We start from the raw sequence: 14,881 nt of genomic DNA, 5'->3' as shown, positions 1-14,881 counted from the left end.
ATAATAATATAATCTTTATTAAGGGATAATATAATTCGAGATTTGAAATCGAAATAATAATATAAGAAATCTTAATATTAATTTATTTTAAGAGAATTCTTTTCTAGATCTTTTCCTTATATCTTTAATAACTTAATTATTATCTTTCAAACCTAATAAACTATTAGGAGCCAATTCCATACTTCTAATTTTCGAATATAATACTAAATAACTGCTTTTTGCCTTTCTAATAAATATTATTTTACTACTATATCTTATTTCTTTAGTTTTACTTTATTAATTCAATCTCGAAAGATTTCATATATAATTCCATATTCTCTTACATATTTTCAAATGGATTTATAGTTGATTTAATTCAAAAGCAATAAAAAAAAAGTCTACTAAAATACTAATTAATATAAATTATATTAATTAGAACTATTATATATCTTATAGTAATTATTTCCTTAGTCTCCGATTTTTAATACCTTTAATATTATAGAAGTTATAAAGTATATAACTATTTTTATATAAGCTCGCATAGAAATTTTGGCGTTTTGTAAGAGTAAAAAATCACATCTTGTATAGTATACGAGGCTGCACGTGATTAAAATCATAAACTTTTTATACTTTATATTCTCTTTAGTAGTAACTCTTAAAATTTAGGCTTTTACTAGATATACTAAGCTTATAGAAGCTTAAGAAGCCTTATAAGACCTTATAAGTCTAAGTTTAATTTATTATTTACTTAGGTATACGTGACTTTGGTAAAATATTTTGGCGTTTTGTATAGTCAGAAATGAAAAAAGTAAGAAATGTCCGTATATTTCAAAACTCGATTACTAATTAACCACAAATCGTATTAAAAATCTGATTAATAGGTATTTTTCGCCTGGTTCTATTCTATAATCGCATCACTTAGTATTAATTACTCGGGATTGTGGTTAAAAAGTTATTATAGATATAAAAGGGCGACCGTTTTGTCGCTTTTGGATCGGACCGACTGTAGTCTTCTTGCTGGTATTATAATCGAGAAAATCGTTATGGGCCGTCTGTAATCGCATGCTCTCAGAGAGCTTGTTGGGATTGTCCGGGAATTCAGTATAGTGATTTTTCTTTACAGACATATTGAGGGGCTAAAAAAGCTTCAGAAAACAATTAATTTGGTAGTAAAATATTATGTGGGTATTGAATTATGATTTTTTGAAGGTAGCGATTTTGGGCGGTTGAGTAGTTTGGGTGGTTGGCCAGTGGATCCTTCTAGCGGCCGCACATGAATATCCCCAATTCGGATTATGTTCTGGCTGAATTAGAGATATTCATGTGCGGCCGCTAATGTGGCAATGTCTCACCGGACGAAGGGATAGCTGCACGTACAGGAGTTCAATCCGATGCTAGGGAGGGGTGTGCACGCACTTACGCAGTAAGGTATTATTGGCGGGGCGATTGGGAAGCTAGAAAGTAGGTAAAATAAGTAAATTGAGCCATTCAGAAATCTGACACTGAGACATTCCGGTGGTAAGGGCCGCTAGCGACTTAAATTAGCTAGTGGGAGGTTTTCTCGGATTTATCTTGACCCAGCAGTACTCGTCAGCAATTCCTCGCTTTGCTGGGGCCGACTTGAGCTGGCCCGAAACCGGGTGCGGAAATGTCTGCGAGTATCGGAGTATCAGACTTCGTCCCCTGGAAATCCGAGGTTACGCAGTAAATTATGTCGTCAGCTGAGATAAGCCTCGTGGGAGCCGAAGTTACTTGGTATAAAGTAACGCCGTCGACTGAGATACTGTAAACCCACTGAAATTACCGCCCCTGCAAGGCACTGGCAGCTTTACTCCCCCCCTAAATAAATGTAATAGTGGGTCCCCGCCAAACCAGCCTGGCACGGTCAAGTTGCCATACCAAAAAAAAAACTCCTGCACTTTGACCCACAGTTACATTTAATTAGGGGGGGAGTAGCTGGCCCCTGGAACGCTTGTACTACTGTGGAGACCCCGTACAAGGGCGACTAGTACTGCCCAGAAGTCTGGGAAACTGCCCGTTCCACATCCCCTGTCCAGCCAATGGATCAAACAGGATCTCGGAGGATCTACACCCCTTTAGGTGAGTGGTGCAAAATGGTGTTCGGACTGGTGGGTGGCAAGACTGCCGTGCTCAGTTCTTTGACTTTGGGGCTTTTTTTTTTGTTGGCAGTGGCAGTGGCAGTGCAAGAAATGGAATAAATGATTCTGAATCACTAATCGATAATAGTCTTTGAATTAAAACCACTCCGTTACCAATAGGCCACCGCGTGTCAGTTTCCGTGTTTCAAATTACGAGAAGAATACTGTTAATTTACGTACGGCAACAAGGAGGAGGGGGGGTGTAAAGGGGTCTAGTGTTGCCTGCGGTCTCCTCCGCAACATCGCCGTGTAGTATAAATTCCTCTTGTGGTATATATTCTATGCAGATGATAAAATCCCTCTCCTATGAAACCCACCAATCTTTATGCTCTTGTGTATTTATTTTAACTTTTGTATACATATATATATATATTTAGCAAACTCACTTGTATTCAGTCCATTCAAGAAACAAGCAATCCAAACTTCCTCATATCAAAAACTAATCCGCTGATACAGCCCAACATCATCGTTCGAGTAACGGTTTCTGAATTCTTCAGGTCAAAAAATACAAGATTAAGCATGGACTCCCCAATCGCCATCGTTGGCATTGGATTACGGCTGCCTGGGGGCTGCCATGACGGTGCCTCTTATTGGGACCTTTTGTACGTTTTTGGGGATGACCTTTTTTCCTATTCTGGACTCTGCCATGATTTCTCCAGAGACAATGTCTGAATTCTACTGGAACTTCCTTCATTGAGTAGTTACTAACTCCCCCGTTATCTAGAATCAACAAAAGAGATGCCCGGAAGGAGATTCCACCTGAGCGGTTTAATGCTGACGGATTTCATACTTCACAAATTGAGGGTGCTGGACATCGTTCTGGCAAATATGGATATTTCCTGGATGAGACGATCGATCGCTTCGACGCTGGCTTTTTCAGCATGTCTCAGGCTGAGGTTGAGCGGTTGGATCCGCAGCAACGCTTGCTCTTGGAAGTTGTGTACGAGGCACTGGAGAACGCTGGGGAGCCGGTCCCACATGACAGGAACATCGGGGTCTATGCTGGCAGCTTTGGGGCAGATTGGGCGCAAATGCAGGGCAAAGATGTGCAGGACTGGAGCGTGTATGGCTTGACTGGGTACGACGACTTTGTGCATGCCAATCGTGTCTCGTACGAATTCGACTTGCATGGACCCAGCATGACGGTCAAGGTTGGCTGCTCCTCGGGCCTCGTTGCGCTGCACTTGGCCTGCGAAGCGCTGCAGCGCGGGGACTGCTCGGGAGCAGTGGTGTGTGCTGCGAACCTGATCCCGTCGCCGGATATGTCCATCGCGCTGGATAGCATGGGCGTGCTGTCGCCAGATGGCTCATCGAAAAGCTTTGATGCCAGCGCCAGTGGCTATGCCCGCGCTGAGGCCGTCGACGCAGTCTACATCAAGCGCCTCGACGATGCAATTCGGGACCGGAATCCGGTCAGAGCCGTTATCCGGGGGACTGCCGTAAATGCCGACGGAAAGACGCGCGGACTTTTCACGCCCAATCCAGAAGCGCACACATCGCTCATCAAGAGGGCTTACTTCAAGGCGGGCATCGGCAGTCCTCAAGAAACCCCCCTGGTGGAAGTATGTTCTTATTTCCTCCCCTAGATGTCCGAGGTTATGGGAGCCTCGCAAGAGCCCGGCTCGAGAGACACATCTCGGGAACGCACCGGCTCATTGGCTCCCCAGTCACCTACGGTATCGGAACGCTATACTAATTTCTGTACAGTGTCACAGCACAGGCACAAAGGCTGGGGATCCGTTGGAACTCACAGCTATCGCACGTGTCTTTGGGGGCAAGAATGTAGAAGGAAGAGGCACTTACATTGGAAGTGTATACTTTGTCCCATTCGATACCGCGACGCAGAGCAGGCGATGCTGACGCGAACACCAGGTCAAACCCAATATCGGCCATGGCGAGGCAGCTGCTGGCTTGAGCAGCCTCATCAAGGCCGTTCTGGCTCTAGAGCGGCAGATCATCCCTCCAAACATCAAGTTTCACACGCCCAATCCAAAGAGTAAGCCTTCTGCAGGTGCCAGATGTACCCAAACTCCATTTAGCTGACTGGCGTACGTTCAGTTCCTTTTAGAGAATATCATCTGACTGTCCCTACGGAGGCTATTGCCTGGCCCGTGGACCGAGTTCAAAGGGTCAGCGTCAACTCATTTGGGATGGGCGGAGCCAATGCTCATGTCATTCTCGATGCGGCGCCTCCTGATTCTGGACAAAATAGCATTTACGCTCCTAAACTAAATGGTGCTCATGCTCATCGCAATGGCATTCTGCCAGCCGAGTCCAAGTCGACTGAGTCTGCAGAAGGAGAGCAACGTCTACTTGTCTTCTCAGCACATAACGAAAGATCACTACAGAAGATGTCATCAAACTACAAAGGGTTCATCGAACGCGAATCGTTTTGCCTATCCGATCTGGCATACACTTTAAGCGTAAAACGCAATCATTGGAATGTACGGTCTTTTTGCGTTAGCGATGGGAGGACATTCCAGGCTGTCCCAGGAGTCAGGATACCCAAATTCAAAGGACTGCTTTTCATTTTCACAGGACAAGGAGCACAGTGGCCAGGAATGGGGCGAGAGCTGCTCCGAGACTTCTCCACGTTTAGAGAGGATATCCGAAAAATGGACTTGTGGCTGAGCATGTCTGCCCACCCTCCATCATGGAAAATTGAAGGTACGTCAATTTGATACTAGTTTCTGCGCGGAATGAAATATAGAACATGTACCAACTTACGCATTCAGAGCTCTTACGAGATTGTTCGGATATCGATTGCGTGGAGTTCTCTCAGCCAATATGTACAGCGCTCCAGGTTGCGTTAGTGAAATTATTACGACAGTGGGACATTCTCCCAACCGCTGTAGTGGGCCATTCCAGTGGTGAAATTGCGGCTGCGTATACTGCTGGTGCATTAGGAATGAAGGAAGCCCTCCTTATTTCTTACTATCGGGGTATTGCAGCTTCTGAACTACGGCTGCCAGGAGTCATGGCTGCAATCGGATTGGGCCGAGATGGTGTGAAAGACTTGTTGGTTGGCACCGCTGTTGTGGCTTGTGAAAACAGCCGCTCTAGCGTCACAATATCCGGAAATCCTGATGATGTGGAAGCATCGTTGGAGCGAGTCTCTCAAATGCGGCCTGGGGTCCTAGCACGAAAATTAAAAATCAATCGAGCATATCATTCTAGTAAGCCATTTCAAAAATTCACAAGGAAAATGCCTCTAACTCCTCACAGATCACATGCAAGAGGTATCAAAGCTGTATGAAAACTTGATGGCTTCCATAGCCATTAAACCAGCACAAGGAAAGCTGTCTATTCCGTTCTTTTCCAGCGTAACGGGTTGCTGTATTTATGACGCTGCTTCTCTAGGTCCTTCTTACTGGGTCTCAAACATGGAAAATCCAGTCCTATTTCTCTCCGCCGTGAAGTCCGCACTTCGGATCAAAGACAAATGCAGTATTGCTCTGGAAATAGGACCACATTCGACGCTGTCAAGTCCTTTTCGCCAGATTTGCCTAGATGTGGAGGAGAAGATCCAATACATGAACACTTTGACTAGAGGAGAGGACTGCACAAACTCAGTCCTTACAGCTTTGGGCCACCTGTTTTGTCAGGGCATGATGCCTCGTCTTGCGAAGTTGAATCCTCCAGGAGTCACCATGTCAAATTTGCCTACCTATCCATGGAATCATGACACTTCTTATTGGCACGAAAGTCGAATTTCTCGCGAGTTCCGCACAAGAGAGTATCCTGAACATGAACTCCTCGGCGCCCGCGTTACGGGAGGAAACGATCTTGAACCGAGCTGGCGAAAACTGCTCGATGTGAATCGTGTATCGTGGATCAATGATCACGTTGTTTCGGGCGACCTTATATTTCCCGGTGCTGGATATATAGCCACCATTGGTGAGGCTATTCGGCAACTTTCAAAATCCTCTTCGTTCACGATCCGGAACTTATCAATTGAGGCGGCAATGATTCTCCGGGGCGGCCAACCGGCTGAGATCATTACGAGGTTGCGCCCTCAAGGAACTCAGGCAAAGCTTCAGTCTTCCTCTTGGTATGAATTTAACATATCTTCTTATGATGGAAACAAATGGCACAATCATTGCAGTGGCGAGGTCCATACCGGACAAAACTCGAGCCGGAACTTGTTTACTTCTGATGTGGAGACAATTAGACAAGTTGAAAGTGCAGACTGGTATCGCGTCGCCAAAGCAGCGGGACTGGAATACGGGTCTTCATTTCAAGCGCTTCGGAATATTCGTTGCGCTGTCGGAAGCCCTGTGGCCATAGCCGAAGTCTATGATGACCTGCTGCCCGAGGGGCCGCCCTATCCTGTTCATCCGATAGCCATCGACCAGTTGTTGCAGTGCTGCATGGTTGGATCAGTCCGAGGTCATTTACGAAATATGAATAAGTTGATTCTCCCGAATCATATTGGTGAACTACGTGTTGAAGCGCAGGAAATCCACACGGATCTACAACTCCGCACACAGGTTACCTCTCACAACGCTAGCTCCATTTCAGCAAATGGACAAATCCAGGCAAAAAACGGCTCTGTCATGCTGCAGTGTGAAAATATCCAATTTCAAATTCTGGACAACAGTGCCGTGGATACAGTTGACAACGTCGCCAGACACCAGCTTCACTTGCTCGAATGGAAGCCTGACATCGATCTCACTGATGTTAAGAAGTTGTTCTATCGTACCACAGACATGACAAGTTGCATAAGGCTTGTTGAGAAGCTGTGTATTCTCTGTTCCATCGAGACGGTCAGAGTATTGAAAAATGTGAAGCCTTCTATGCCCCACTTGCGACGATTCAAAGAGTGGATCGAGCAATTTGTAACAACCATCCAACGTCATGGAAGCACGGTTATTCCGGAAACGGATTGCTTGTTTCGGAATACATCCAAAGAGCGACAAGGCCATATCCAAATGTTATTGGAAGTAGCCCTTGAGACACCGGCAAAAGACATGGCTCTTGCTGTCACTGGCATGTATGATTCCGTCGAAGACATTTTCTGTGGCAAGACGGAAGCCCTTTCTGTGCTGGTGGCTGACAATCTCCTCGCCCGCTGCTACACTTTCATGAATATGATTGACCATGAACAATTCTTGCAGCTCCTTGGCCACAATAACCCAGACATGCGCATTCTCGAAATAGGAGCAGGCACCGGAGGATTCACGTCGTCAATCTTGTCTGCTCTGAATAAACCTGGATTTGGAAGCATGTTCGAAACCTATACATACACTGATATCTCGTCTGGCTTCTTCAAAGCTGCCCAGCATCGATTCCAGGAATACTCAAATTTGAAGTATGTTGAATTAGATATTACCCAGGACACGGCGACCCAAGGGATCCAACAGCATAGCTATGACCTTGTGATTGCTTCTAACGTGAGTGCAATTGCCTAACTCGCCTTTCAACAGAATTAGAAAATTAATTTTGGGCAGGTCCTTCATGCAACTCCGAACTTACACGAGACGTTGAGTAATTGTCGATCTCTTCTTCGACCAGGTGGACGTCTTCTGTTGCTAGAAGTGACCCCGGGTGAGTATATCGTTGGGTGGAAATTTGTACATTCAATTACTGACATATGTTACAGAATGCAAATTTATCAATTTCATCTTCGTACGTGAATTCCGTCGGTTCGTTGTACGAGAGTGCTAACTTTCAAAGGGCCTTCTTCCGGGTTGGTGGCTAGGAGAATCTGATGGTCGCCCAAACGAGCCATACATCAAACCTGCACAATGGGATACTGCTCTCCGCAAAGCCGGTTTTGATGGAGTTGAAGCTTCCATCACGGACCAGCCGTCACCATGTCAGCTCAACGCCATGATGGTTGCTAGGGCGTCTGAATCTAAACCCATCGCCCGCACGCCGCTGAGCTTGCTCTTATCCGATCCGAGTGTTGTGAATGAACACATACAAACTATTAGATCCACATTTGAATCAGATGGCAACGAAGTGTCGCTATGTTCTCTTTCGGATCTACCTTCAACTTCAACGGACATTGTGTCACTTCTTGAAATCAACGATTCTGGGCCATTCTTCAAAGACCTTTCTGAGGCTCGTTTCAAGGACCTAATCCATCTCATTGAACAATGCTATAACCGCGGAAACAAGATCCTATGGGTTACAGGACCTGCACAGATTTCCACGCAAAACCCTTACCATGCAATGGTATTAGGGATGGCGAGGACACTTCGACTGGAGTTAGGCTCTGTATTTGCCACTCTAGAGCTTGATACTATTGTTCCTGGTCCGTCACAATGCTACTCCATTGTACAAGTCTTTCGAAAGCTTCAGGCTAAAGCCAGTTTTTCGTATGCTACCATGGATTGTGAGTTTGCTCTCGCAAATGGAAACGTTTGTATACCACGATTCATTACAAGCGATGTTGATGGCTTGCTCCGCGGGAACATGGATTCCACGCCAGCGGCCAAAAGACTGTTCATCAGGAGCCCCGGGCTACTTAACAGTCTTCAGTGGGGGCTGCAATCACGAGCACCAGTCCTGCGAGACGACGAGGTTGAGATACAAGTGAGCACGGCGTCACTGAATTCCCGGGTAACTCCTTGCCGCTCTACAAAGTACATTTCATCTTTCGCTAATTGATACTTTAGGACTACGCCCTGGCTAGGGGCACTGCGCAAAGCAACAGGAATCTGGGCTTAGAGTGTGCGGGAGTGATATGTCGCATGGGTGCCAACGCGAAACCCAATTTCCAAATTGGAGATCGTGTGCTGTGCTGGTCTTCTGGCTCTCTCGCAACCCATGTCCGGATTGATGCGAGATATTGCATCAAGCTACCGGACGCTCTTCCTTTCAACGAGGCAGTGACACTGTCAACGGCTCACGCAACCATGATTCGTGGACTTGTAGAGTTTTGTAATTTGACGCAGGGTGAGAGTGTTTTGATACATTCGGCTGCCAGCGCCGAGGGTGTTGCTGCTATTCAGATTGCACGCATGGTTGGAGCCAAGGTAGGAAATTTTCTCTGATTTTCCAGACTGCAAACGCTAACTGGGTCACCTAGATCTTTGCGACTGCAGCCACAGAAGAGCAAAAAGTCCTTCTAGAGACAAAGAATGGAATCCCACGGTCTCATATTTTCTCTTCCAGTGACGATTCTTTTGTTCATGACATTCTGCAGAGCACAAATGCGCGAGGAGTAGATGTTGTTGTGAATATTTTGTCCCATGACCTCTTTTATGAAAGCTGGAAATGCATTGCCGAGGGTGGAAGCATGCTTGATCTTAGCCAGCGGGACTCCACCAGCCATAGAAAGCCAGGTCGTTGCCTGCTTGGTGGAAACCGAAGCCTCTACAGTTTCGACATGGTGACTTTGCTTCAGCAAAAGCCCTCAATAGCTCAGAGGTCAGTGAAACATCATTTGCCCACATCTTTCCTTAGGCTTGTTACACGTTTGATATTACCATTTTACTGATAATTCTTGGAATCTTTTGCAGACTTTTACAGACTGTGTTAGATCTCTACAACGATGGGTCGATACACCTTGCCTCTCCTCTTGCCAAATTTCATCCAAATGAAATCAAAGAAGCGTTTAATCACCTTTCCGGCAGCCGACGTGTTGGAGCTGCGTACATACAGTTTCCACAAGATTCGGCAACATTTCCGGCAGACTTCGCTGCTCCAGAAGAGTTAAGCTTTAGAGCTGATCGTGCGTACCTACTGGTTGGCGGTCTTGGAGGCCTTGGTAGATCAGCTGCCATGTATCTTGTGGAAAGAGGAGCTTGCCATATCATATTCCTTTCTCCATCGGCCTCCAAGCATGCTGCCGCCAATACTAGTTTCCTTCGTGAACTCGATGCATTGGGATGTAGTTGCCAGATCGTCACTGGGAGTGTCGAGAATCTCACTACCGTCGAAAATATCGTTGCAAACTCCGCGAAGCCGATAGCCGGCGTACTGCATTTACCAGTGGTGGTTAGGGTATGCAGTTCTCTTTCTCGGCACTTGGCATAGGTCTCGCTAACTATATATTCTCATAGGATCGAGGGCTGCTAGAGATGTCTCATGCAGACTGGACAGTTTCCGTATCCCCCAAAGTTCTTGGAGCATGGAACCTTCACCGCGCCCTTGAAAAAGAGCCACTTGATTTCTTCCTTCTCCTCGGTTCCGCGAACGGAATCAGCGGTAGGCACGGCCAAGCCAACTATGCGGCCGCAAATACATTTCTTGATGCTTTCGTAGTATACCGACAACAACTTAATCTTCCGGCAGTGATAATGGACCTCGGACCCGTGGGAGATATCGGCTACCTGGCCGAACGTCCCAAGCTACTGGACGAACATCGACGCGGAGGCGCAATGCTTGACGAAAACGATTTTCTAGAGTCCTTGCATCTGGCCCTCCAATCGTCTCATTTGCCGCTGGAGAGAGCACCGTCTCTGACATCCGGTTTCATCAATCGCGCTCAGTTCGTTACTGGCCGCATTGAACGTCCCTTCGATGCCCGTGGCCAGGGATTAGCACGCATTTATAACAGGAATCAGAACAGCGGTGCTACTCCAGATGCGGGGCAGGATTCGGCATCGGGGAAGGAAAGCACTAAGATGCAGAAATTTATGGAAAACGCGCGAGCGAACCCTCAGTCTTTGGAAGAGGACGCAATGGCTGCCGACGCTTTCCTCGCAACGCAGATCCTTCAGGCGGCGAAAAGCCTGTTGTTCTTTGATGACGATGAGAACGATGATGACGAGGGGCTGGACGAGTCTTCCAGCATGGCGGATTTGGCGATCGATTCGTTGCTGGCTATTGAGTTGCAGAATTGGTGGAGGCAGAGTACGGGCACGCAGATCTCGGTGCTGGAGTTGACGAAGAACACGTCCCCGCTGGAACTTGGGAAATTGGCGAGAACAATGATTCTGGCGGAATTGAAGTGAAGACTTGAATGAGTGTATTGTGTGCAATGAGATATTTAGTATAGTAATAATACTTTGAAGTTTTTTCAGTGCAAAGATCTCAACGCGGCAAAGAAAAGTCCACGATATAGGGAAATCTAGAGGGTTGTCTGCACGCATTCCAAATTAATCGAAATTTCTCAAGCTACAAGGTTCTGCAAATGTCTTTCCAGCTAACTATTTCAGGAATGTCCAGCTTTCGAACAGCCATAGCCACATGTCGACTGCTCGGTGATTCCACACAAACCTTGACGAGCATCGAAATGAACAATTTAACAGTGGCGCCTTAGTTGACAGCACCTTGGTACTCGACAACTCTTTAATTAAGAATGCGAAGGTTAGACTGTTGGGGTAAGGGAGAATCGGCGGTACAATTCACGATGGTTAACAATACTCTGTAAGATTTTGGGGTGTGAAGTTGATTGTCGTTGCGAGGTAAGATCCAGTCTCTGAGCCTTGAAGGCCGTTGCTTTATGCAATAAATAAGTCAGAGGTACCTTGTTCTGTCCCTAATCACCCTCGTGAGAGCAATCTTTGCAGAATACTAATAGCGTGCCGAATTGGGCACGGCGAAGTGAATCAAAGAGGCTCAGGATCCAAGACGGTGAGAATACCGATCGAGCCGACGCTGGCCGGATGACTCGAGCGGCGAGGGCGTGGCGGCGAAGATTTGCGGCTCTTGCAGTCATTGATAGATCGAAAGCGAAAGAAGGTGAAGGACTGTGTGATATGAAGGAGACGGATTCTCTTGGCCTTGCACAGCGTCGAAGGTTACCCACGACGGGGTATTGAGTCGGAGTTTACGCTGCAATGCTGCAGGGCTGCAGGACTCGAGATACCGGTATACCAAATGAGATAAAATTTGATGTAAAACTGAGACCTCAAAACCTAAAGGGCTAAATCGCCAGTACTCTTCCAGCATCAAAAGCATGGAGAGTGGTACCGGGACTTGCTGCACGCATGGGCAATGTCTCGCAGGAGGTGCTTCTGGCGCTTTGCAGCCCCGCCTTTCACGTGCCGTTGCCGCTGCACCACCCGAGTGCTCGGACGCTGAAGATCCTCAGATGAAATAGGCAGAAGTGAACCAAGTACCAGGTTGACGAATTACCAGGTGTAATTCACGTTACATAGGAACAGAGGAGATTTCTAGAATTGTAATTATTTCTAGAAGAGAAGCGTGAAGCTCGTAGAAGCTTGGGAGCGAGGCTAAATACTCCTTAGCGCCATAATTAAGCGAAACGTGTGCCTAAGGCTGAAGCGAATTTTCCCCCTCACAACGCGCTGCTTTGTTATTGCCTCAGGAATGACGAGTCAAAATATGCCCGTAAGAGTGACTGTTCGGCGTCGCAAATGATTGACGGGCTTCAGCCTTACTTTGATAGAGATGGAGATAGAGATGGAGATTGAGGTTTGAGGAGGCGATGTCATGGACTCGTAGCGGGGCAAAACTGCATCCAACCCTAGCGCCCTCTGATTGGCTCGCTTGCGAAAAATCTAAGTCGGCGCTAACGAGGAGCGGGCGCAGGCTCCGTTACAAAACTTCTTCTGCCCCTCCATTCATCCAACTCTTCTTTTCCTCCTTGTCGCACATACCTTGATTCAAGCAATCACTCTGTGCAGTAGGCCTCAACCGTCAAATCCACCATCAGAATCATCATCGCTGACGCTGTTTCCCCCAGATTCAACTTCTTTCCGAAGAAAACACAAAACCACACACAAACCGACAAAATTACAATACCGTCAAGATGGGGTGAGTCAACCGCCCTCTGCCATCAACACTGCTGTGACAGCATCATGGCGACGTCGAGATCGATCTTAATGGACTCCTGGCTGACCCCTCTTTGCGCTGCAGTAAGGAAAAGATGCACATCAACGTGGTCGTCATCGGCCACGTCGATTCTGGCAAGTCCACCACCACCGGTAAGCCTCCCTCAGCCCTCGATCTACGACTCGAGCATCGCGCTCACATACATAACAGGTCATTTGATCTACAAGTGCGGCGGTATCGACAAGCGTACTATCGAGAAGTTCGAGAAGGTAAGAATTCCACCTCGCCGTCGCCTTTGCACACATTTCCTGCCTTATCGCGATTTTGCCCCTCGGTGGGGCAAGGTCGCTTCCCACAATCAACAATTTTTTGCGACCGGACATTTTTAGCGCGGCAACCAGCGTTGTTTGCTGCCCAAAATCCATCTCATTTCTACGCGGCATCAATTTCTCTTTTACAGCTGCTGACTCGCTCTAAAGGAAGCCGCCGAGTTGGGCAAGGGTTCTTTCAAGTATGCGTGGGTTCTTGACAAGCTAAAGGCTGAGCGTGAGCGTGGTATCACCATCGATATCGCTCTCTGGAAGTTCGAGACCCCCAAGTACTATGTCACCGTCATTGGTAAGTGGCACCGTTGCACTCGATGAATCATCTGCAGCTGCTGATTATCTGCAGACGCCCCCGGCCACCGTGATTTCATCAAGAACATGATCACTGGCACCTCCCAGGCCGATTGTGCTATTCTCATCATCGCTGCCGGCACTGGTGAGTTCGAGGCTGGTATCTCCAAGGATGGCCAGACCCGTGAGCACGCTCTCCTCGCCTACACTCTCGGTGTCAAGCAACTCATCGTCGCCATCAACAAGATGGACACCACCAAGTGGTCCGAGGCTCGTTTCCAAGAGATCATCAAGGAGACTTCCAACTTCATCAAGAAGGTCGGATACAACCCCAAAGCTGTCGCTTTCGTCCCCATCTCTGGCTTCAATGGTGACAACATGATCGACAACTCCTCTAACTGCCCGTGGTACAAGGGTTGGGAGAAGGAGACCAAGGCTGGCAAGTCCACCGGCAAGACCCTCCTTGAGGCCATCGATGCCATCGACCCTCCTTCCCGTCCTACCGACAAGCCTCTTCGGCTTCCTCTTCAGGATGTCTACAAGATTGGCGGTATTGGCACGGTTCCCGTCGGTCGTGTTGAGACTGGTATTATCAAGGCCGGCATGGTCGTCACCTTCGCCCCCGCTGGTGTCACCACCGAAGTCAAGTCCGTTGAGATGCACCACGAGCAACTTGTTGAGGGTCTCCCCGGTGACAATGTTGGCTTCAACGTCAAGAACGTCTCCGTCAAGGAAATCCGTCGTGGTAACGTCGCTGGTGACTCCAAGAACGATCCTCCCAAGGCTGCTGAGTCCTTCAACGCCCAGGTCATCGTTCTTAACCACCCTGGTCAAGTCGGTGCTGGTTACGCTCCAGTCTTGGATTGCCACACTGCCCACATTGCCTGCAAGTTCTCTGAGATCTTGGAGAAGATTGATCGTCGTACCGGAAAGTCCATTGAGAACTCCCCCAAGTTCATCAAGTCTGGTGATGCTGCCATTGTCAAGATGGTTCCATCCAAGCCCATGTGTGTTGAGGCCTTCACCGACTATCCTCCTCTCGGACGTTTCGTAAGTTCTTCTGTCCTTGGACTCCATTGGCCGTTGCTGACTTTAATTCTCAGGCTGTCCGTGATATGAGACAAACTGTCGCTGTCGGGGTAGGCATTCCTCCGATCTCTTCCTTTTGAATCGATGCTAATCTGTGTCCTTTAGGTCATCAAATCCGTTGAGAAATCTGAGAAGCAAGGCAAGGTCACCAAGGCCGCTGTCAAGGCTACCAAGAAATAAACGACCAACAACCCATTTCCCGGTCCCGAGATGTCAAGATATGCGAGGGTGCGAGATGGTGGAGCGGTGGATGGAGAGGATAGATAGCTTTGCTTTGGCGCGAAGAATGGCAACGATCTTCTGAACTTCTCGAGTCCCATGCATGCATATCATTGTGACTACCAT

The 14,881-nt window shown here is 47.6% G+C and overlaps 2 protein-coding genes across 2 annotated transcripts; both read left to right on the top strand.

The window, feature by feature from the left end:
• Positions 1–2,657: 2,657 nt before the first annotated feature.
• On the top strand, positions 2,658–11,044 carry K444DRAFT_720705 (ketoacyl-synt-domain-containing protein; the record flags this gene model as incomplete). Its single annotated transcript, XM_024888488.1, has 14 exons — positions 2,658–2,740; positions 2,863–3,700; positions 3,846–3,950; positions 4,011–4,134; positions 4,197–4,805; positions 4,874–5,314; positions 5,364–7,531; positions 7,589–7,685; positions 7,741–7,766; positions 7,815–8,705; positions 8,762–9,121; positions 9,175–9,515; positions 9,608–10,091; positions 10,151–11,044. 14 exons carry the CDS (start codon positions 2,658–2,660, stop codon positions 11,042–11,044), a joined length of 7,461 nt encoding a protein of 2,486 aa, XP_024737902.1.
• A 1,697-nt stretch (positions 11,045–12,741) lies between these two features.
• Positions 12,742–14,772, top strand: K444DRAFT_612266 (elongation factor 1-alpha). Its single transcript, XM_024880094.1, has 7 exons — positions 12,742–12,812; positions 12,915–12,982; positions 13,041–13,099; positions 13,310–13,448; positions 13,503–14,497; positions 14,551–14,586; positions 14,642–14,772. Exons 1-7 carry the CDS (start codon positions 12,808–12,810, stop codon positions 14,714–14,716), a joined length of 1,377 nt encoding a protein of 458 aa, XP_024737901.1. The 5' UTR covers positions 12,742–12,807; the 3' UTR covers positions 14,717–14,772.
• The last annotated feature ends 109 nt before the right edge of the window (positions 14,773–14,881 follow it).

Source organism: Hyaloscypha bicolor (genome assembly GCF_002865645.1).
Source record: "Hyaloscypha bicolor E unplaced genomic scaffold K444scaffold_57, whole genome shotgun sequence".
Taxonomy (NCBI): Eukaryota; Fungi; Ascomycota; class Leotiomycetes; order Helotiales; family Hyaloscyphaceae; genus Hyaloscypha; species Hyaloscypha bicolor.
Note: the sequence above shows the minus strand (reverse complement) of the source record. Positions and strands in the feature narration are given on the sequence as shown.